Consider the following 24,082-nt stretch of genomic DNA (forward strand, 5'->3'; position numbering starts at 1 on the left):
AATGATAATGATAATAATAATAATAATAACAATAACAACCTACAATGACTCTGGCATAAACCAGTACAGGTGGTCCCAGTAGTAATCACACTCTGAGCGCTGTGTCAAAAAACCTCAGACCAGCATTTGAAAACAATAAACATTGACAAAATCACGACCTGTCAGTTGCAAAAGGCCACTACTTGGATCTGCACACATCATTCGAAAATACATCACACAGTCCTAGATGCTTGGGAAGTGTTTGACTTGTGATATTGTGATAACAAAATCCAGCATATAAATCTCGTGTTCTGTGTATTATTGTTTTTTGTGAATAGAATAATGATGGTGATGATGATGATGATAATGATGATAGGGAAAAAATGTAAAATGCCCATCTTACAGCTAAAACCCATTTACCCAATTAAATAAATCTAGTTTAAAAGTTTCCTCTTCTGAACAAGGAATAAACTTGTTCTGCATTGAGGGGCGGGGACAAAACAATAGCTTCGTTTTCGGACCATTTTCTTATTTGAAGCCAAGGCTGTATTACCTGTACTCTTTTACTAACACGAGGCGATTAGCCTTCATCCTCCCTGGATCCAAAGTCTGGCTGACCTTCGTCCCACGGACGGACCGCTCTTTAGATCAGCGGCCGCAAAATCCGAGTTCCCGCTTCGGACGTTCATCCTCTTATCCCCTACACGTGGCAGACCTCAACTCGCGCCGTAACATACTTTCCCTTTCAGGTTTTTTTCTTTAATCCGGGAAATGAGATTTGCTTGTAACTCTTGACAACCAGATACGTGTCGTCAGTTATTATATCAACCAAGAGCACTTTTAACCGACCGTCAACATCAACAGCTGTGGGCTTTCCTGCAAGCAGCTTACCCAGTTCATCCCTCGTGTGCAGCTGGGATTTGCTTTTTTTCCTTACAAGAACCCGAGTCTTACTCAGGATAATAGAGTTGGAAGGGACCGTGGAGGTCATCTAGTCCAGTGTTTTCCAACCTTGGCCACTTGAAGATATTTGGACTTCAACTCCCAGAATTCCCCAGCCAACCAATGCTCGCTGGGGAATTCTGGGAGTTGAAGTCCAGATACCTTCAAGTGGCCACGGTTGGGAAACACTGATCTAGTCCATTCAGTACTCGTCCACTTGTCCTTTCGTTTGCCACCCCCTCCCCCTCTGTTTGTATATAGGCACCTTTTTAATATCCTTTTTTTGGTCGTTTCGTGATGAAAGGCAGGAGCAATAGCAGCTCCTCTACGATGTAGAAAACAAAAGGAGACCACCAAGAGATGATAATATTTTCCTGTAACTATATTCCTTCCTCAGTGCTCTAATACAAGGGGTCTCCAACCTTGGCAGCTTTAAGACTTGTGGACTTCAACTCCCAGAATTCCTCAGCCGGCTTTGCTGGGGAGTTGAAGTCCACAAGATGGCTGAGGAATTCTGGGAATTGAAATTCACAAGTCTTAAAGCCGCCCCCGTCTCGTAGCCTCTCTTTCCCAGATGATTTGGCAAACGTCACTTTCAACCCTCTAGCAAGAGGGTGTGTGTATGGAAGAGTGGAGGGAGAAAAAAAAAAACCTTACGTCATGGCACACCCTCTTCGCTTCATTGGGCGTCGGTCACGCCAATAACCTGAGAGGCGAATTAATTTGGCTGAAGTTAACCAATGGGAGCATTCGTCGACCTCCCGGCGTTTAAAGGGAGGCGTTTGTTTTTGCAGCGACATGCCTCCGCACCGTAAACAGCTGGCTTTCCGGTGCTTTCTGGGAATTGTGGTCCTTAAGGGGAAGGCGCTCCCTTTTGCCTCCAAGATGCCGCCGGCTCCGGGATTAGTCAGTCACGTGTGGCCTGTCCGGTTTGGCGGCGGCGGCGGCCCTCGACCCCTGTAGAGCTATGGCGGGGGGTGCGAAGAAGCAGGTCCGCTTTGCCCGGTTGGAAGAAGAGGGAGAGGATATGGCCGCCGGAGAGTTGCCGCCTGGAAGCTCGGCGCCGCTTGCCCTGCCGTCGGTCGTGAAGGTGGCCGAGGGCAGCGGCCGAAGAAGCCGAGCAGGTGGCGGCGGCGTGGGAAAGCAGACGGCTGTGGCGGCTTCCCGGCGGGCGCTGAAGTGGTGCATTTCGGCTGCCCTTTGCGCCGGTTTCCTTGGCCTGGTAAGGGAGGCGAGACGGACAGGCAGGCGGGCAGCGCGCAAGGTTGACAGCCGGCTTCGCCTTCCGACGACCCCGAGGTCGCCTTTGCTCTTTATGGCTTCCATGGAGCCGCGGAAGAACTCCGGGGTGGAAAGAGCGGCAGACCGATTTGAGTTGCCCCGCTGGTGAGAGATGCGGTGGGGTTCTCTCTCTCGCTGCCTTTCCCTTAAGACAGGGGCGGGCAAAGATGGCTTTTCTGTGGCACGTGGACTTCAACTCCCAGAATTCCTGAGCTAGCGTGGTTGGCTCAGGAATTCTGGGAGTTGAAGTCCACAAGTCATAGAAGAGCCAACTTTGCCTATCCCTGACTTAAGAGATAAAATGGTGTCTTGCTGGAATTGGGACAAATGGAGACCCTTCACCTTTCAGCCTGCTTTTGTTTTCAAGCCTAACATACAGGGTGTCCTCGACTTACTAGTCCAAGGTTGAGGCACAAAATGTATGTTGCCGGGGACGGATTGCTATTACCACCACTACTGGTACACTACGAACGCAGCTTCAGTTCTCTTCCGTGTGCGAATGTGCCAGTGATGGGCCGCCAGTCGCCGGCACTCACAGTGCGCTCTGTGTACACTCATGCGCATCTGGAACTCACACTCGTGCGCACACACAGCAACCAAAATCTCACATGAGCACCCTTGCGTAAGCAAGATTTGGGAAAAAACTGTCGCATGCGCGGAATTAAAAAAAGTGAATTTCAGCCAAATGTCGCTCGTGTGAGGACACTCACATGAGATTTCGGCAATTTTCTCCCAAATTTCAAATGCCTGAACATCTTTGTGTGAGTGAGATTTGGGTAATTTCCTCCTATTTCTTTACTTCCACGCATGTGCAGAAGCAAAAAAATGTCAAAAATCCCTGGCGTCTCACTGGTTGCACGCATGCATGGCTCTAGACCTATTGGAGTTGCACACCTGGGCACACGAGACTTACTGGAGCCAGGTACCTGGGTGCACCGGTTGCTGCCCGCCACTGGCATGTGCTGTGCACATGCGTCCAAGTGTGTTTTTACTACTGCGCATGCACAGGAAGCAAAAATGCTAAAATCTTGTGAGGCGACCCACATGAGATTTCGGTGATTTTTTTTTGCCTGTGCGCAGAAGCAAAAAAATCACTAAAATCTCTTGTGCGTGTCCTGCTTCTGTGCATGTGCATGAAGCAAAAATATAGAAAAAGGATGGCAGCACCTATAGGATTGGCACCATAGCGGCCACATGTAAATTGTGCAATCTTGCAGCTGCTACCAATGCGTCATCCTCCACCATATTGGTAGCAACCCACTACTGTATGTCACTAAGTGAGATGTTCGTTGAGGGGCTTTCACTGTTTTACCATTTTTCTTGCCACATTTGTCGAGCATATTGCTGCAAGTGCTTCAGTTAGCAATGCCGTTGTTAAGTGTATCCGGCTTTCCCCATTGTCTTTGGTTGTCAGAATGTCACAAAAGGTGGCATCCGATGACCCCCCCAGGGCACTGTTACTGTCATAAATATAGGCTAGTTGCCAAACATCTGAACGTAAATCATAGGACCATGGCCACAGGGGATGCTGCCAACAGTCAGTCGTAAGTGTGAAAAATGGTCATGCGTCACTCGTTTCAGTGATGTAACTTCGAACTGTCAGTAAACGAATTGTTGTAAGTTGAGGACTACCTGTACAACACTGTCAGTTTAATGCTGACAGTGACAACCATAACCATGACATGACATTGAATGTTTACATTTCGCTCTTGCTCTTGAAATTTAATGTAGGGTGCCTGGTAGGTCCTCCAGTTTCATTTTGGCAATAACCATCTAAGTTGGGATGAGGGACAGTATCTGGCTCAAAAGCACTTTGTGAACGCTGTGGTCATTATTAAGAACAGCTATATTTATTTTCTATTGATTTTATTTATTTTTAGGGGATGGCTATTGCTATTCTAGGACCAACATTTCAAGACTTGGCTGAAAATGTGAACAAAAATGTCAGTCAAATTTCATATATCTTCGTGGGACGCTCAATGGGATACTTTGCTGGTTCTCTAATTGGCGGAATACTTTTTGACTGCATGAACTCCAAGTTACTTTTGGGTAAGTGGATGAAAATGAATATGAATAATATAGATTGTTGACCTTATGGTAGAAGAGGTGTTAAGTATCTATCCCTAAGGTAGTAGTAATTGTGTTTGTGGATATACTGTATTACGCTATAGCAATAGCACTAACACTTATATACCGCTTCATAGTGCTTTACAGTAAGTGTTTTACAGAGTCAGCATATCGTCCTCAACAATCTGGGTCCTCATTTTACCCACCTCGGAAGAATGAAAGTGTGAGTCAATCTTGAGCTGGTGAGATCTGAACTGCTGGCAGCTGATGATCAGTATAAGTAGTACTGCACTATAATCACTGCACCACCACAACTCTTATAATGAGAATTAGACAAAGGCAATATACAAAGTTGAAAATCTCTCTACTTAACTGATCAGAAATGGGATAGTAATTGTATCAGTTCTTTTCCTCTAATCTTTTCCTGAATTTATTTTAACTTTGTCTAAATGTGTACTTATTACAGGGATGAACAAAATTATTGGAAGGGGACCTTGGAATCATGTAGTTCAATTCTTTGCCAAAACCTTCAGAAGAGTAGATTCTATCAACTCATAAATTTCTCCTTCTGCCCTAGTTGGTGGTCATCCTAAAATGTAATGTTCAGAATTTAATATTCTGACTGCTTTCCACCATCAATAAATCGGGCTATTTTTTGCTCTGGACTTTAGCTGTATTTAGTCAAATGTCTACTGCATCCCATTTTTTGCATTGGAAAGCCTCAAAAAACAAAATCCCTGCATCCCCTGTAATATGCTGTATTCTTTGGAAAACTATCAGGACTGAATTCTTATAGTTTTGGGCCAGTGACTTTATGCTGTAATTAAAAAGCAACTTATATCAAAATAAGGAGCATAGAGAACTGAAATATTCTGATATTTCCTGTTCAGCAGTCCCGTCTACTAGAAAAGTCATTCCCTTAACATGATCAAGGAAGTGTTTTTTTTATTGATAGCTTCCTTATTTGCATTAGTTATTTAGAACATTACTTCAGGCTCTTTTTAATCTCACTTGCTCAAGAGTCCTCAAACCTTTTGGGTGGTTTCAGAATAACAATTCTTTAGTAACAAATGGGTTTTAGAACTTTTAAATACATTACATATAAAGATCTATCTCATAGAAATACCAAGGACTTGTCATGTAAGTTTAGTGGTATTTCTCTGTGAGAATAGCTTCCTAATTTCTATGGAAGACTTCCTTTTGCAATCTAGAGGCTTCCAGTTGTATTTGGAATTGGCTTTTCCAGAGCTCCATTTTGTGCACCATTCCTGAAACAGGAAACCTTGTTTATCTCCTGTTTCAATTACTGTAACAGGCTGTACATGGTGTCGCGGTTTGTAAGTGATTAAAGTCCGTTAAGATATTAACCCCATGGAGGCAATAGATAGAAGCCTTTAATCATTTGTTAAAAACAAGATTTCTTTATTATAAAACAGAAAATAAAACATGTCTCGAGGGACAACATAAAATACATCTTCACATGATGGAGGATAGAAAAGAGAATGGAGTTTTAGAATGAAGAAGAAGGAAGTGATGTTAGATTTGGCAGGATATTACATCACAATAGGAGGATCTTAGTAAGGCACACACACAGTTAACTCTTTAATTACTAAATGTCTCTGGGGCTGGCAATTTTTCAGCGTGACACAGGGGACTACCTTTGAAAAGCGTTTGGATGTGACAGCTAGTCTAAAACATGGCAGGCGGGTCCGGGCTGAGTATTTCTCATTATATTTGGGTGATGCCACTGCTTTGGGGGATGCATTGGTTGCCAGATGGCTTCAGGACGGAGTTGAAGGTCACCTTTAAAGTTTCATGGCTCTAGTCTCGATTATTGGTGGTAGATTCCTACTGGTGCGGTAGGGAGTGTCATTCTGGTAGTTGCCCACCGATCGCACAATTTGTGTGCAACGGCTCTGATGCCATCTTCACCAGTCCGTTGTGTGGCACCATCTTTTTTTCAAATGTTTGACTTTTTTTGCTTCCTGCACATGCTCAGAAGCAAAATCTTGCAAGGGGACACACATATGAGATTTTGGCATTCTCCAAAATCACACCCGCTCGCGATTACTGTGATTTTTTGCTTTCCGTGCATACGCAGGAGCAAAATCGTGTGAGGGGACACGCGCATGTAGCAAGCGGGCGCACGCATGAAACGTGATGATGTAGGTAAATGGAACCCGCCCCTGGGAGGGACCACCTCCTCCATGTTTATCTGCCCATCCACTCAGATGAAATAATTTCTGTCCAGGTCTCATCTGTTTAAGAATGGCATCTAAAGTTGCCTAGGAAACAGGTATTTGCAATTGCTGCTATTATGTCTTGGATCTGGTCAGTTCCCTCTCTCCTGGGTTTTGGAGAACAGATAAAGCCTTCCATGGCTTTTCCAGGTAGCCTAGGAGGAAAGTATGTTAAGAATTTGCATGTAATGGCAGTCACATGACGTCATATACTTTGTTTTATCTCTTACGGTGGGTTTTTAAATTTAATTTGGGGTAGGTTTATTGATGTAGTTGTCAGAGTGGTTATTTTATGAAGCGTGTGGTTGTTAGCCACTTAACAATGTCAGGAACAGACAGCATACAAATGAATTCTTCAGAACTTTTAAGTCGTCAAGGTTTGGGGAAGGATGATAAGCAATTTTAAATTGATAAAGCAAATTGTTTTCTATGCTGCAGTACAGTGATACCTTGTCTTACAAACTTAATTGGTTCCGGGACGAGGTTCTTAAGGTGAAAAGTTTGTAAGACGAAACAATGTTTCCCATAGGAATCAATGGAAAAGCGATTAATGCATGCAAGCCCAAGATTCACCCCTTTTGCCAGCCGAAGTGCCCGTTTTTGCACTGCTGGGATTCCCTTGAGGTTCCCCTCCATAGGAAACCCTACCTCCGGACTTCTGTGTTTTTGCGATGCTGCAGGGGAATCCCAGCAGGGGAATCCCAGCAGCGCAAGAACGGGTGCTTCGCTGGCAACGGAAGTCTGGAGGCTGGGCATCCCAGGGGCGGCGGTGGGTTTGTAAGGTGAAAATAGTTTGTAAGAAGAGGCAAAAAACCCTTAAACCCCGGGTTTGTATCTCGAAAAGTTTGTATGATGAGGCGTTTGTAAGACGAGGTATCACTGTATTTCTAAACTAGAAAGCAAGGCTTTCTTCTGGAAACTTATAAGACAATCCAAAATATACTATTCAGAAGAAAGCCCCATAGAGATCAGTAGCATTAGTCCAAATAATAAATGCTTATGATTGCAGCTTTACACTTGACTTACATTTGATATAAGAATGCAACATTAAATAAGCTACATTTCTTCACTATATAATAATACTGGTAATTCTAAAAAGAAATAAAATATTTTCTGGCTTTGAATTTCTAGGTTTAAAATGAAATATTAATTTTAATTTTTAAAATGTTCTGTTTGAAAATTTTAAATCATATTTATAGGTCTATCGATGCTGGGTACCACAGCAGGTCTATATGCCATTCCATGGTGTAAGAAAGCCATCTTGTTAACAACTGTAATGTCCGTCATTGGTTTTGCAATGGGAATTCTGGATACAGGTAAAAAGAGAACTTTTACACATATGATCTATTTTGTCCTTCTATCAGGTTGGGATCATTCACTGTGTTGTATTCCTTTATAATAAAGTATGTGTTCCTAATACATTGCTAAGTGTGTATCACGTGCACAAAACAGTTGAACCTGCAAATTTCCTTACTTGACCAAAGGCCAAAGTAAATTTCACTACTTGGTTGTATTTGCCTTTTCATGTTTGCATGCTCTTTTGGGTGTGGACTGGGGTGGGTACACATTCAGAGGTTGAGAATTGTATGTACTTTAGCCCTAAGATGGTTGATTAGTACATAGAAAGATTTCTTCACACGCAGCTGCGTTCATTGAAAAGAACGTGATGTGTATAATTTTGTCTATATGGATGTTGTCAAACCCAGTTGATGTGGTACAGTTGTTGCAGGGTATTCTGTGGACTGAAAAAACAGTTCAACTATTTGATAAATCCAACCTTCAATTATTGGTGCTTTAAATACTTCAGTAATGTTCTGGCCAGTGGTGAGCTGCTGCCGCAATGGCTAATTGTGCACATCTCTGCGGTTCTGGAATGCGAGTACGGAATCACGCACAATTATGCTTCCTGCACCTGTGCAGGTAGCAAAATTGCACACAGGGATGCACGCACGTACATTTGGGCAATTTTGCTACCTGAACAGGTGCAGGAAGCATAATTGTGCTCGATCCTGCACTCGTGTTCCAGAGCCACAGAATTGTGCACAATTAGGTGTTTCGGCAGCAGCCCATCTCTGGTTCTGGCTGACGGTTACATGAGATTGTTGTTTCTTCTGTGGGGATCAAGAGAATTGCTATATATAGTTCCATGGTAGAGACATGGAAACATGACTCAGACCAGGACAGAGTCAGAGAGCAAGGGAGAAAGCCAAAAGGTTGTTGAAAAGAGTAAGACTAATGGACTCTTTCATGGATGCTGTTGCCAAATAACATACAATCCTAGAGTTCTTTGGTAGTCTAAGTTGGTCTGATCCTGCTAAGCCTGGATATTAAATGAACAGAGGTATACATCATAGAAGGTAATAATTCTGCTTTAATCTATATGCACACGACCTTTAGTTTCTATATTGTGTCCAGTTTTAAATACCATATTTAAGGTTTTAAATAAACAAATGTATTTAGGAAGAGTTTTGAAGAAATTATGAATGTTTATCCTTTGAAAGACTGAGAGAGGAGATGATAATACTTTTTAGATGTCAGAAGGGTAGAGTAATTGGCAGATCAAGGGCTGTTTTCTAGTATTCCAGAGTTCAGAATACAGAATATTATTTTGAAATTACAAGAAGGAAAATTCCAACCGAAAGCTGGAAATAATTTAGTAGCATAGTAGAACCAATTGTCCTGAAAAGTGGTGGGCTTCTGTTCGCTGGGTATGTTTACATGGACATGATGCTTTAATTTGTATTTTGGAACTTAGCAATGAGTTGGAATTGACTTTTTAAAAAAAAAAAAAAATCTATTTGATTTTTTTCTTGAAGAACAATGTATAAAAAACCAACATATAAAAACATACGACAGAACATAAAGAAAACTAACCACTTTCACAGCTTTTCCATTACAATTTACACTTTCTGTATTTCTACTCTTATTATTGACTACTGTATTTCTATTTTCTTTTTTATATAATAAATTGGAATTGACATTTTAAATGGCCAATTCCTAACCTGGGCTTCACTGAAATATAATACATAGGAAAGTGTAGCCATAAGAAAAAGTAATTTAAAGAAATCAAAAGATGAAGACAGCCTATAGAGGAGATAGCCCTTCTCTAAGAATGGCAATGTACTTGGAACTTATTTTATTACTTTTGGTTAGATTTAAATTCTGTTTTTCTTAGAGCAGCTTCAGTTTTTCTCCGCAGTAGTCCTGGAAACTAGGTTGGACTAAGAAAGAATAACTAGTCCCAAATTCTTCCACTGAATTTCCATGGCTGAGGATAAAATTGACTTTGGATCTCCTTAGTCCCAGTACATCATAATAATAGACACCTTTGGCTTCCAGGGATTCCAGTTCATGTTACTTCTGTCTACATTAATTTGGACTGTTAGACTTGGAGTCCAGCAACATCTGGAGGATCACATGACTCCCTCTCCTCTGTTGAGTTTGTGTGGTCATTTCACAATGTTGAAAACAGGAATGACCTATAAAGATAAAGAAATGAGACAGCGAGGGAGAACATTGCTTTCGTGACGACAAAATTGCAAAGATGAAAGCTGGAATATGAAGGGAATGGCATACCTTAGGTGAAGATGTCATGTAAGTCTGTGAAACTTTTTAATGTGAAAATTTGACCCGGAGTCTTTTATCTTTCAGGTGGGAATGTTCTGGCTTTGGACACGTGGCAAGCGGAAGCTGGTCCTCACATCCAGGCCTTGCATTTCAGTTTTGCCCTGGGAGCTTTTGCAGCTCCCATCCTGGCGAAGATGGCACTGGGTGGTTCTGCCCTTGAATTGCATATACATCTGGGTAGCAGTACTGATAACCAGTCAGCTCTTCCTGGTGCTACGTTGTTGCCCAAGCTTCATTTAAACTGGAATTTTGTATGGTCTTATGCTGTGATTGGCACCTACCTTTTGCTCGTCGCGTTGCTTTTCTTCACTTTGTATTTGAGGAGCGTTCCTGTTCGGGGTAGAACAAAACTTCCCATGCAGAAACACCAAATCGCAAAATATCACTATGCTCTCATAGTCCTCCTTTCTGTGTTCTTCTTTTGGTACGTTGGAGCAGAGGTAACCTATGGCTCCTACATTTTTACTTACGCAAAAAGAATTATGAACGAAACGGAAGCAGCGGGGTTGAACTCTCTCTTTTGGGGAAGCTTTGCAGCTTGCAGAGGGCTGTCCATCTGCTTTGCGGCCTGCTCTTATCCTGGATCTATGATCCTGATAAGTATCGTCGGCTCCACCGTGTCGTCCCTCTTCCTGGTCCTCTTCAATGTACACACAGTTGCTCTGTGGGTTGGTTCCGCAGTGTATGGCGCCTCGATGGCTACTATCTTTCCCAGTGGCATATCTTGGATAGAGCAGTACACCACTATCCAAGGGAAATCTGCGGCCATGTTTGTCATGGGTGCAGCTCTAGGAGAAATGTGTATTCCTGCGGCGGTTGGCTTCCTTCAAGGATATTTTCCCACTCTCCCAGTGCTCATGTACAGTGCATTGGGAGCAGCTGTCATGACAGCCGTGCTGTTCCCTGTGATGTGTAAATTAGCGGTTTCGGGTGATGATGTTAAATTGAAGGATGCTGGAGACAGGGAAGTTCAAGAAGCGTTATTGTCTAGCATTTATCCTGACGACGATGATGAGGATAATGAAATCAGAGAATGGAATGAAGTAGACTTTGAAATAATTGAGATGACTGACACACTCCAGAACTCTGTCGTAGAGACCTCTAAGAAGATCCAAGGAGAATTTACTACCACCATCTCCAGCCAGCCTCCTTCAGAGAATTTGTCATTTAATTCTTCTCCTGTACTTGCCGTCAGATCCCCAAAACGGAAGAGTTCCAATAAGAATGATTAAGTTGTTTTATTGTACTGCAAAAAACCCCCCAAACATATCTGAATTTCAACTTTAAGATCATATATTATTTCATTATTGGTGGGAAGTTTGCTGAATTCTAAGCGAGGCCTTTTTATTTTAAAGTCTCAGTGGAGCGGTAACTTCTGAAAGGAGTGGAATCCTTTTGTGTAACTGTGAGAATGACTGAAAGACAAAGTAGAAGGTTTCCTAAATTTCTTCTTTTAATATTTTTTCAGGAAAGTGTGAAAACTGTAATTAGAATGAACAAACAACTTTCAGTGGTCTCCAATCTTTCCGGATCGGCGGATTAGAGGGGATGGCAAATGGGAGGGAATGGTTTTGTGTGTGTGCCACTTCTACCAATGCAGCTTTGTGCAGGCACACACTCGCCTACTGCTTGTGCAGCCCAATTATCAATGGGCCACAGTCTGGTTCCGGGTCATGGACCAAGGTTTTGGGACTCCTGTTCTATGCATTGGTGGCTTATAAAATGATGTTTATAATCTGTGTATTGTCCTACAAGAGGCTGAAGAATAAGAATCTTCAATTCATTGAGGTCATCTCTGGAAACAAGTTAAATCTGGAAAATCCTTGAAGACCTCTGCATTTCTAACTCAACAGTTCTATGTGTTTAGATTGAATCCTAAATATATTCTATCCTATTAAACAAAAATAATAATAATTTTTTAAATAAAAAATAAGTACACGATCAGAGTTATGGTTAAAGTAGCAATTTTAAAATTTTGCTCAGAAGCACTTTTGTATAATGGAAATAATTGCTGAAACGGATTTGAATTTATAGCGATATATTAGTTATGGTAACTGTGAACTGAATAAACTGGAATTAAGATTGCCCATCGAGTTTAGCAACAATCCAGTATAATCTCAGGTCATGCTCAAAAAGCAGGAGAAAGATCACCTGCAATACCAAGAGGAATCCCATAGCTGCTTTGGGATTTCTGAAATAAATCTTGTAGTCCATTGCAGGAAGGTGAATTTGTGTTCCAGAAATTTGATCATTTCAAAATGTAAACTGGGTTGTTTTTCTCTATCTGCATTTTCAAGTACGGAATTATAATTTAAAATAAAAAGGTGTGTTTGTTGTCATCCCAGACGCACTATTAAGTGACCTTATATTTAAATAGCATAACACTGTGGTACTTGATATGTTCATGTAATTTCTTGAGTAATTCAGTTTTAAAATTAAAAACTAAGAAACTTCCCCTCAGAAATGTTCTATTATAAAGTATAAATCAGTAAAAATTGGATAGCATTTTTCAAAAACCAACTTTCAGCAAAGTGTTAAGCTATAGTGGACATAACCATAATTGAAAATTTTAAATCTATCAAGAATTGGTGATATGCACTGAAGCCAGCTTTCCCAATTTGTGCCTTCTATATGTGTTTGACTGCAACATTCATAATTCCCAATCAGCAGGATCTTTGTGTTGGGTAAAGATTAAAGGAATTTAGAACCCTAATATTTAGATATACCGTAATCAGGCTGGAGGGGCTAATTGAAAAAGTGAATTTCTTAAAAATTAAATATTGTTATTGTGAAAAGAAAAATCGGTGCCAATTATCTCTACAGCACCAGTATTTACTATTCTGGTAGTCTTATTATGGCTAGCGTTGGAGAAATACAGTAGTACCTCTACTTAGGAACTTAATTCGTTCGGTGACCAGGTTCGTAAGTAGAAAAGTTCGTAAGAAGAAGCAATTCTTCCCATAGGAATCAATGTAAAAGCGAATAATGAGTGCAAATCCGAGTCTTCGGAGAGGGGCGGCATACAAATCTAATAAATAAATAAATAAATAAATAAATAAACAAATTAATTAATTAATTAATTAATTAATTAGGAAAGTCCCAAACTTTAGAAGCGAGGCGAACGGAGGGCGGGGAGGAGCAGTGAATGGGGGCGGGTGGAGGAAGCAAGGCCTAGGGGGGTGCTTGGAGAGGCAGGGAAAAGGTGTGTCTCTCCAAGCCGCCTCTCCCCTTTCTTCCTTCACACACCCCCTTTCACTGCCTCTCCAAGCACTCCGTTCTCCATCCTTCCTTAACATGCACTCTTTCGCTGCCTCTCCAAGCACTCCGCTAGCCTTGCTTTATCCACCCACCATCCGGGGATGGCTGCGGAGAACCCCGCACGGCAAAGCCTGGCTCCAGTTCCCTTGCGATCATCAGAGCCTCCAAATTTAAAAGCGCTTGTTTTGGCCACTGCTTGCAGCAGCAGCAGCAGTTGAAAGACAAGCGAGGGTTCGTAAGTCGAAAATGGTTCGTGAGAAGAGGCAAAAAAATCTTGAAGCCCGGTTCGTATCTCGAAAAGTTCGTACATAGAGGTGTTCGTAAGTAGAGGTACCACTGTAATTTATTTTATTTATTTTATTAATTAGATTTCTATACCGCCCTTCTCAAATGACCGATATTGAAATTTTGATCCTTTTTTAAAAGTTCTTGATCAAAACATATTCACTGATACTTGAATATTTGTCTGAATTAGATGCTTGTAAGTGTAAAATGAACCCTAAATGTGATTCAAATGAAATTTTTGTATTTCTAAACCACTGTAAATGATGATTGAGTTGTGATGATGATCATTTTAATGATTCTTATTCTTACTAGATAATTTACAACTGCTGCAGCTTTTATAGTAGGCTGTCTGACGTTACTGGATATTATATACACGTGGAATAAACACTTTTGAGATGTTGGAATCTGCCTTCTCTCTGTGCACCAATAAACACAACTGAAGTTATTTTGAGGGCATTTTGAGTGCAGATTAAATTATGGGGAAAGTAGACCAAGGGAATCTGATGGCTATGAGTGGCTGTTGTGTTACCTATTGTTGAATGTCACTGGGGGAGATCATGTCTCTCAACAGTGTATGTATATTACATCTTTTTGGATGTGTGCATGTTAAAGTTAAAGTTGCTAAAGTTAATACTACAAAAAACTATGAATCACTTTGACTTGTACCTTTTGATACTTTGTTCTATTCTACAGTATGTTATTTGCTCTAAGTATTGCAATTATTGGGTGGATTTTTTTTCTTGTGTGTTCCAATAATTTGTTAATAAAAAATAGTGTATTTACTGGGGAATTAGAAAATGTTATTTTCCTTGAATAATAATAGATCTGTTTATTATGGAATCAATTACAAATATTCTGTATTAGATTTTTCATTAAAAAGTGAAAAAGGTTTCAATCGTCTTTCAAAATAAACTATCGTATCAGGGAAAACAAGATGATGAAAGCATTGGGGAACAACGAAGATGTAATACAGTAGTCCCTCGCTATACCGCACTTCACCTACTGCGGCTTCACTTCATCGTGGGTTTTTGAGGAAGCCGCTCGGCAGATTTAAACAGCCCGCCGAATTCGATCGGCAGGTTTAAAAAAACAACAACAAAAAACTAAAATTGTAAATACTGTACTGTATTTAAATACTGTATCTAAAATAAATACTGTGTGGGAAGGGTTTATAAACACTTAAAACAATGAAAACTACCAAACAATTACAATATAAATACTTAAATAAGTACTATCAGTCGATAAATTCCCCATCGCGGATTTCACCTATCGCGGCCAGGTCTGGAACATAACACCAGCGATAGGTGAGGGACTACTGTATAGATTTTATTATGAAGTCGATATAGACTTTATTATGAAGGACAAGAAAAACTATTTCATGAAGAGTAGCAACAAAGAGGCAAGCTTTTAAAAAACAAAGGAAATAATTGGTTTTAAGAGAATAAGAAAAATAAAATACATTAAAATGGGATTACTCTTGAGTAACCATGGAGACAACTGTGGGTGATGAGTAATAGAAAAGTTATTGTGTTACTCTTTACAAATGTGATTCTAAAATGACATATATTTGTAGAGGAAAGATACACAAGAACTAATTACGATAGCTGGTACTCTACAAGAGGCAAGGTGCCAATCAGGAAATCACTGTTGTAATACCTATTGAACTGTTCAATTTTATAGTCTTCCAAAGTTTTAATATATTCACCACTCTATGTCTACTAATATTGACATGACATTGATGTAGAGATTAGAAAGCAGTGATGTAAAATACATGTACTGGAATGAGTTTGCTCTCCATCATAGTATTTTGCTGGTGCTTGTTGCATACTTGCAAATGCCAGAAAAAAATGTTTGTAGTGTGTCCATACAGATATTTGCAGGAGTCACAGAAATTGGAGTGGCAGGTGGACTGGAATCGGTATCAGCATGAGATGTGGAGCTTTTAAATGTTACTTGAAAGGATTTAAGGGGAAAGCTTGGAGCTGTAAGTGAAGCTGGTGGCCGGCAGCTAAAATGCCAAATTGATTCTGCCCACCTAATATAAACGTAGGAAGAGGGCCTGTTGAGAATTCCTTCTCAAATAGGAAAATTTTCTGTCATGGCACATAGGGACAAGGTACACTGTTTCTTTGTGTTTCACAATATAGTTGTTGTGGTTGGCTCTGGACCAGCTCCAAGGACTCTGGGGGTGGATGTAGGTGAATCCTCCCAATGTCAGAGGGCAGTTTTGCTTCCGACAGCGAAGCGTCTGTAGAAGACAGTGCAAGTGAAATGGGATCCTCAGAAGAGGTAATTACAGGCAGCCCATTAGAGAGTGGTCCCGTGAGTGATTCATCATCATTGTCATCAGTGGATTCGGAGGGAGAGACATTCATTGATGTGCGCAGACGCAGGGCAATGTCAAGAAAAGAGCAACTGCGGAAATACTACAGGAAATAAGGGAAAGCACCTGTGGCTGGGAGTAATTAGGCTAATGGGGCTGCTGCTAAATTGTCAGCGTTCTTGCCTCTTGCGTGGAAGTTTATCCGTTCAACAAATGTATTTTGAATCAGGATTCTACTAGAAATATTTGAACTGTTTCCAGGACGTTTGGACTATTCCATAGTTAGATTTGAGACTTGAGAACTCTTGAAGGAGGGTGGCTGTGACGTCTTTACAGCTGCTTCTTATCTGCTTTGTGTTTGTTTATTTTTTCTTCACAGCATTCAAGGCTGTTGCTTTGAAGGTGAGCACTCTGACTGACTAAAAGTGTGTTTGGTTCGTATTTTCCTTTCGATAAAAACAGTGTTATTGACTTACAATTGTGTGTGTCTGAATTTCTACCTTTGAACTTCATTGGAGGCTCGTGTCAAGAAGCCCGGCAGAACAATAGTCAAAATATTTTAGCATGCTATTGGCTTTAGATGAAAGTTATTATTATTATTAATAATAATCTATATTAATAAAAATATAAATGTATCTTTGTTAGTGGAGGTGTATCTCAAAATGTACCGGTACTTCAATTGCTTTGAAATTTTGACACAGCATTCCAAATAAAAACAGCCCTTATGACTTCCCTATATTATATAGATAATGCACCTGTGACAGGTAAAAACTGGTCAAAAACATAGAATTCCCTGGTGAAAACCATAGGAGGCGCGTTTTGATTGGCTAGTGAAAAGGCAGGTAGTTGCTTTGCACGGAGACTGGTGACAAACATAGCAGGCATGTTTTGATTGGCTGCTGATCAACTGCCACAGGCTGCTGACCAACTGCCATGTTGACCAACTGGCACACGAAAGCCTCAGCACAGGAAAGGCTCATCAGAAAATAAAGAGATCAGGTTTGGCTGCAAACTGGGATTTGCCACTCATGCTTGGATGAACCAAGAACCCTGCAAGGTAGGCCAATCTTATTGTATTTTGGCAGATGGGTTGAGCCAGTCTCTTAAATTGGGGGGGGGGGCAGGGAGGGAGGGAGAGAGAAAGATGTACAAATATCAGCTTAGATTGAACCAAGAACTCCGAGCAGGGGGTTCAAAAATTTAAATGTGCACTTTCTTATGTCTTTCTTTTCCACTTAGCCAGACTGAGCCACAGCAATGCGTGGCTGGGTTAGCTAGTTACAAATAATTTTTTTTAAATTCAGAAGGCAACTATTTTCGCTTTATTGACTGTAGCGTGATTTTTACTTCTGTAGTTCAGGAATCACAGGGAGCAGTAAAGAGCCAGATCCTGTCCCTCTGCCTCTGTGGCATGGCTGAAAGGTCTGCAGGTCAAGGAGCAGGACAGCCACTGAATATTTGATACCACTAATGATGGTACTTTTTCTGTAACTGCTTTCAAGGATTAGAGAATGAAGGCATTGGTTAGCAATGGTTCTCCTTTCCAAGTGGGTAGTTTCAGTTGGTAGTGTTGAATAATACTGAAATAAGCCCTATTGGAGATGTTTTGATTTTTTGCGCCATTTATAATGTATTTTGCTATTGTGTATGCAGATTCTCAGGTCATGGTTGTCCCAAGGGTGTTTTTTCAAGAGGCAACTGGACTTTCTGGTTTTTTTCCCCTTCTTTGAAGATGCTTCGCTTATCTCATTCAGAGTTGAAGAAGCTTCTTGGATGAGAAATAAAACATCTACAAAGAAAAAAACCTAGAAACTCCATTTGTCTCTTTAAAAAGCACCTTTGGGTTTTACTATTGTTTTTTGCATCTTCACAATGCTATCAGGAAGCCCCTGAGAAAGACTGCAAGTAATAATTGAACAGTTGGTGCAGGATAAATAGGCAGTTACAAGGACAAAGCTTAGAAAATAATTGCTATACTGATAGTTACAAATATTCATGTTTTGCTTGTAGCCTGGAGAAAGTTTTAGATGCTACAATATAAATATGGAACTGAATGTGTTGACCCAAGAGTCCTTCAAAAGGAAAAGCAATGAGTGCTTGCCTCTCTTTAGGAATTTCTTTCTAATATTCTTCTTGGCTATAACACTTGTGAATGAAGCATGGATTGATTCTTGCTTGTGCAATGTTAATGAATGATTGTAGCTGGGGTTGTTTGACAGGGCTCAGCTTTCTTCCCTGTTAACTTTTAAAAGAAGCTGTTGATTGGGGCAAGGCACCATTTGTTAGATGAAAGATGGCATCAAGTGGAGACCATGATCAGTTTTCGCTGGCGTATCTTTTTAAGCGTTTTTCGATTGGGAGGCTTTGACAAAAGTGACTGAGGCATTAATCATATCAGATGTAAGCAGACTTTACACAGTCAGATTTTGGAACAATCGTGAAGTTGTAATGAATCCATAATATGAAACTTGCCTACCTACTGGTAGATCCACTTTAACAGTCTTGACAACTGTGCTACATTTTCTATTCTGACTGGTGATTTGGTTCTAGAGCCAATTCAACATACTGGTCATTACCTTTAAAATCCTACAGTTACTCCAGGATATGTATTGGGACTATCTTTCCTGACCAAACGGATACAATAAGCACCAAGACCTAATGAACTAGGGACCCTCTCACATCCCTTTTCCTAGAAGCTAGATATTATCTATGTCTGCCCCCGCAACTGAAATATATTGCTTTCCTGGTGTATAGAGTGTCTCAATCCTCTTGGCCTTAAAAAACAAATTAAAAGCTATTTGTTTCATAAGACACTTGGACTGATTAGTTTGGGATGAACACTTTAAAAAAAAGGTTTTTATATTACAGAGCAAAAAATATATTGAAAAAAATGTGATACTAATATTTTTCCCCATTATATAAACACAATTATTGACAGAATTCTATGGTGCAACTCATGAGATTTTATATTCTCTGTAGTTGCTTGAATCATCTGGCTATTTCTGTGGCCATTTTTCTCCTCCAAAGATCAGTAAGCTATAGCATTTGCCTGTTCATATATTTTTAAGGGCCATATTTTTTCAGTAAATTCTTCAGTAAAATTCAGGAGGTGATCAAAATACTCTTTGTATTTTGTATATATTAATTATAGACTTTTTGAATAGCAATACTAAGCAATTTCTATTCATTAAAGAGAACTCCAATTCATGTCAATTAAGTAACTTTGTTTAAAATATTCCAGTTCAACTACAATGAGATTTAAAAATGCACATTTATTTGATTTTATTAAAATTACTATGGTTGCAATAATTTTTAAAAACAAAATGATTTCCAATTAAAAAATGTACTGTGACCACATAATTTCTTATTTTATACAGTTATACAAATATTCTAAATACACATTTTCTTATGATGGCAAATAAATTTTAACTGTACAGTACATAATGAAATATTTAAGCATATTTAGAAGCAATAGAAATGTCTATACAAAAGCAAAAATGGATTTTTAATTTAAAGTATTGCAACAGTCCCACAGTTTTATAACAAAAAATGTCTTTGCACAGTTCCTCACAATGCCCCCATTAATAGCCAAAGCAAGACAGTGATTTTAGAAAATGTTTCAAAAATGCTACACTTACTACTGTTTGCAGTTTCATCAAAACAACAAGTCTACTTGGAATCAAGCAAAATGAAGAAATATCCCAATCAACTTTAAAATTGTATAAAATCCATTGCACATTATTTTAATCAGTTATTTGAAAAGTAAAAAAGTGTATTTACAAAATATTTTGCAGTCAAAATTTAAAGTTGATGAGATATCAGTAACGCACATCCTGATAATTCAATAAAACACAATAGCAGTTTCCCAAAGATTTTCAGTATTACTACAAAAATCGACAGGGAATTCTTTTTAATTCTGAAATGGTTTTACAAGATGTTAACACAGTTATTTCAACATTTGTATTATAAACAATGTTAAAAAGGCAAAAGAATGGCATCATTAAAAATGAATTATTAACAGATTATCAAATGTATTTTAATTTACTTAGAACAAACATTCATTATTTTTAGAACACGTCAACAATGTATGAAAATCCTGGACAAGATGAAATTGAAAGACCATGCAGGACAGTTTTAGAGTGGTAAACATTGAAAACAAAAATAGCACCTGGAATCCTGTAACATTAGGCAATCTAAAACTGATCAAGTAGTTGACGAAGATATGGTGCCTTAGATAATTCTCGGCTCACTCTGGAGACTTTGAAAAGCACCGGACAGTTCAATGAAACACATGGTATCTGTCGATCAAAGCAACTTGTACAATTCTTGCATATCTAGAGGAATATATAATTAATTAGTGCAAAATATACTTAACTGGAAAATAATACATAACTAGCATAAGATAATATATGGCTATTTCTGTTCAAACTAATTATGCGCAAGACCAGATAGAAGACATTTAAATTTTCTCAGCCTCTCACTGAGAAAATAAATAATAATAAAATAAATAAAAAGAGGCTGTGAAAACTAAGATGGCCATTGATCAGGAACATCTCAAGTGGTCCTAAAGCATGTCAAACAGTAATGTGATCAACCAAAAATAATGAAGAAAATGTTAAAATGTGTTGTAACCGACCAGTAGTCTGTGCAGCTGATAGCAGATCCCGTTTGAGAGGAGACCATTTTGGTGATGACTTCTACTAAGACAGTTATTAGTAATCTGTTATTGAGTAAAATGAGTTTGAACAAACTTTGTATTTTGCTACGTTCTTAGCTGGGGCATAACAAAATGCTGACAATCCATGAAATTGTACATTTTTTCATGTTTCTATTTCTTGATTTTGGAAAAAGCTTGTAAGTATTGTATACCTGGGACTGGGGGGCATGCGCGACTACACTCTCTACTCCTCCTCTGAGGATTGACACAAGGTGGTTCTGATTTCATGCATGAAAAGACATATTTCCACCAAATCCTTACAAACTTATTTCAAGTCTATGGTCTTCCACAGACCCTGAAGATCTTTGGACTCTGAAAATCAAAGAGTGTTGAAGACTACTAAGCAGTGGTGGGTTCCTACCAGTGCACTAGGCAATTCCATTCTGGTAGCGGCTGCCAGATTGCGCAATTTGTGCACGACCATTCCAGTGCTGTCTTCACCAGTCCGTCAGGTGGTGCCATTTTCCCCCTGAATCAAGGCCTTTTTTTGCTTCATGTGCATGCACAGAAGCAAAATCTTATGAAAGGATGCTCTCATGCACATGATTTTTTTGCATGCACAGAAACCAAAAATTGCCAAAAATCTCATGCACGAGTGTAGTTTTTTTCACTTCTGCATGCCCGAATGAGGAGGATGCATATACAGTGCACTGGTATGCAGGTAAGTGCAACCTGCTGCTGCTGTTAAGAATGCATAATGGTAAACGGAACATATGGTCCATTGGATGAATGCCATTACTTTATGCCATTACTTTAAAAATTAAAACAAAATTTATACCGGACTCAACTAGACTTTTGTTAAGTCTATAATTTCCAAAATACTGCCTATAATGGTTGTGAATATCCAGAGGACTATGAAACCTTACTGAATAAATCAAATCTTTTTATATGCTGCAACTGAAAGATAAAGTCTCCCAAGGCCAAATTGTAATGATTACATTAATATATTACAGGTAGTCCTTGCCTTAGACCACCATTGAATTCAACATTTACATTGCTAAGCAAAGCAGTTGTTAAGTGAGTTTTGCTCCAGTTTACGATTTTCTCTTTTGCCAATGTTGTCAAGTGAATCATGTGGTCATTAAGTGAATCTGGTCTCCTCCATTGACTGTATGACAGAAGACGGCTAGGAAAGGTTACAAATGGTGATCATACGACCCTGAGACTGACAGACAGTGCAACTGTCATAACATGCCATTTGCCAAGTGCCATGTGACTCTGGAGTTGCTGCAATGGGGATAATTATGAAAAACAGTCCAAAATCATTTTTTCACTGCGGTTATAACTTTTACTCAGTCACTAAGCAAATGGTTGTACATCAAAGACTATGTGGAATGTTTTCTTGGCAACAGTCATCTGGGATTTTTTTTCTCTATCCAGTCTAACTTTCAGCCTTGTAGCTACATAGGATGTTGCAATGAGAGAGGGAATTGGGAAAAATGGAATGGAAAAAAAAAAATCTGCCACTGTTTTCCTTTGAAGTGACATATTATAATTTTACCAATCTGGACCTAATTACAGCATAACCAGGAGCACTGTACAGACATTCACTAGGGTACATTCTGTATGCTCTCACATTTGGTACAGAACAATATAGTTGGGAAAGATACAGTATATGCAAAACACATGTGTCTGAAAAATGTGATTTTTAGAAAATATTCACTATGTTGTAAGTTGGGTACAGTGGTACCTCATGATACGAACCCCTCGTGATACGAACCTGGGGTTCGGAAATTTTTTGCCTCTTCTTACGAACTTTTTTTGGCTTACGAACCCACCGCAGATCGCAAAATGGCGCTCCGCCGGGCGCCGCTTGTCACCTTCTGAAACAGCCGGGGGGCTTCGCGGCGTTCTCCTGAACGCCGAACCCGGAAGTTCGGGTTCGGATTCCGGAGGCCGTCGAGAAGTGCCCGGCTGTTTCAGAAGGTTACAGCCGGGCGCCGCCGCTTGCCGGAGCGCCGTTTTTGCGATCGGTGGTGCCGTTTTCAGCTGATCTGGAGGCTAGAAAGAAGGTGGGGAATCCCAATAGGAATTCCATAGGCGGAGCTTTGACATCACGAAGACGTCCGACCGAACCTGAACCCGAAAAGTTCGGGTTCGGGAGAACGCCGAGAAACCTCCCGGCTGTTTTAAAAGGTGACAGCCGGGCGCCGCCGCCCAGCGGAACGCCATTTTGCGATTTTTTTTTCTTTTTGCACGGATTAATCGCTTTTACATTGTTTCCTATGGGAAACAATGTTTCATCTTACGAACGTTTCGCCTTATGAACCTACTTCCGGAACCAATTAGGTTCATAAGATGAGGTATTACTGTACTTTAAAATTTGTATTAAACAAAAATGCACAGGTTTTCTTCCAGTTTTTTAAAATCAAAATAAACTATCTTTTAGCTAAAATTATTTTAAGTGTCCCCCTTTAGAGCAAAAATGAAAAAAAAAAATCTGACAGAATGGGGTAACACAACATTGATATAGATCACATTTACACCGTGTGCACAATTATTAGGCAAGTGAGTATTTTGATCATATCATTTTCCACCCCCAACACGTATAAACTTGAATATTAGTGGGAATAAACATATCAGGTGATATGTATTTGTGTACTTAGGCATGGCGTGGCGTAAGAAGATCAACACCCTATATCTAGGTGTGCATAATTATTAGGCAGCTTCTTTTCCTCAGGCAAAATAGGCTAAAAAAGAGATGTAACTGAATCCAAAAAGTCAAAAACAAGAGGGATGCAACATTCTTGAAATTGCTAAGATATTGGGGTGTGATCACAGAACCATCAAACATTTTGTTGCAAATAGTCAACAGGGTAAGAAAAAACATGCTGAGACCCCAAAACGCACCTTAACTGCCAAAGATTTGAGAAGGATCAAACATTAAGCTACCAGGGATCAATTGTCCTCCAGTGTTGTCATATGTCACAACTGCAACCTATCTGGAGTGCCCAGAAGCACAAGGTATTCAGTACTCAGAGGCATGGCCAAGGTAAGGAAAGCTGAAATCCTACAACTACTGAACAAGACATGTAAGTTGAAACGACAAGACTGGGCAAAGAAATATCTGAAGACAGATTTTGTAAAGGTTTTATGAACTGATGAGACAGACTAGATGCAATGGGCCTGTGGCTAGATCAGTAATGGGCAGATGCCATCAAAGTGGAGGTGGACAAAGATGACAGCAAGGTGGAAGTGGGGTACTGGTATGGGCTGTTATTGAAGATGTGGTAGTTTGACCTTTTCAGGTTGAAGATGGACTCAAAATCAACTCCCAAACTACTACCAGTTTGTAGAAGATACTTTGGTCAAGCAGATCCAGGAAATGTCTGCATCTTTCAAGAAGACCATGATTTTTATGCA

General features: G+C 39.8%; 2 protein-coding genes across 2 annotated transcripts in view; one reads left to right on the forward strand and one right to left on the reverse strand.

Annotated features, from left to right (window-relative positions):
• The first annotated feature begins 1,722 nt into the window (after positions 1–1,722).
• On the forward strand, positions 1,723–12,041 carry MFSD4B (major facilitator superfamily domain containing 4B). The gene is made up of 4 exons (XM_070733353.1): positions 1,723–2,143; positions 4,083–4,251; positions 7,709–7,825; positions 10,161–12,041. Exons 1-4 carry the CDS (start codon positions 1,889–1,891, stop codon positions 11,366–11,368), a joined length of 1,749 nt encoding a protein of 582 aa, XP_070589454.1. The 5' UTR covers positions 1,723–1,888; the 3' UTR covers positions 11,369–12,041.
• Positions 12,042–19,254: 7,213 nt separating this feature from the next.
• The window catches only part of REV3L (REV3 like, DNA directed polymerase zeta catalytic subunit), an 80,838-nt gene continuing 76,010 nt past the window's right edge, over positions 19,255–24,082 (reverse strand). Inside the window, exon 32 of the mRNA XM_070733352.1 lies at positions 19,255–20,336. Coding sequence (XP_070589453.1) covers positions 20,196–20,336 — 141 coding nt within the window. The 3' untranslated portion in view covers positions 19,255–20,195. The remainder of the gene's footprint in view (positions 20,337–24,082) is intronic.

This window comes from Erythrolamprus reginae, chromosome 1, assembly GCF_031021105.1.
Source record: "Erythrolamprus reginae isolate rEryReg1 chromosome 1, rEryReg1.hap1, whole genome shotgun sequence".
Classification (NCBI taxonomy): domain Eukaryota; kingdom Metazoa; phylum Chordata; class Lepidosauria; order Squamata; family Dipsadidae; genus Erythrolamprus; species Erythrolamprus reginae.

What these genes read in the sequence shown, in the direction of transcription:
- MFSD4B (XM_070733353.1), top strand. Translation starts at nt 1,889, where the DNA reads ATGGCGGGGGGTGCGAAGAAGCAGGTCCGCTTTGCCCGGTTGGAAGAA. An exon ending in GCGCCGGTTTCCTTGGCCTG is followed by an intron (nt 2,144 to 4,082) that starts GTAAGGGAGGCG and finishes ATTTATTTTTAG; the next exon opens with GGGATGGCTATTGCTATTCT. An exon ending in GAACTCCAAGTTACTTTTGG is followed by an intron (nt 4,252 to 7,708) that starts GTAAGTGGATGA and finishes TCATATTTATAG; the next exon opens with GTCTATCGATGCTGGGTACC.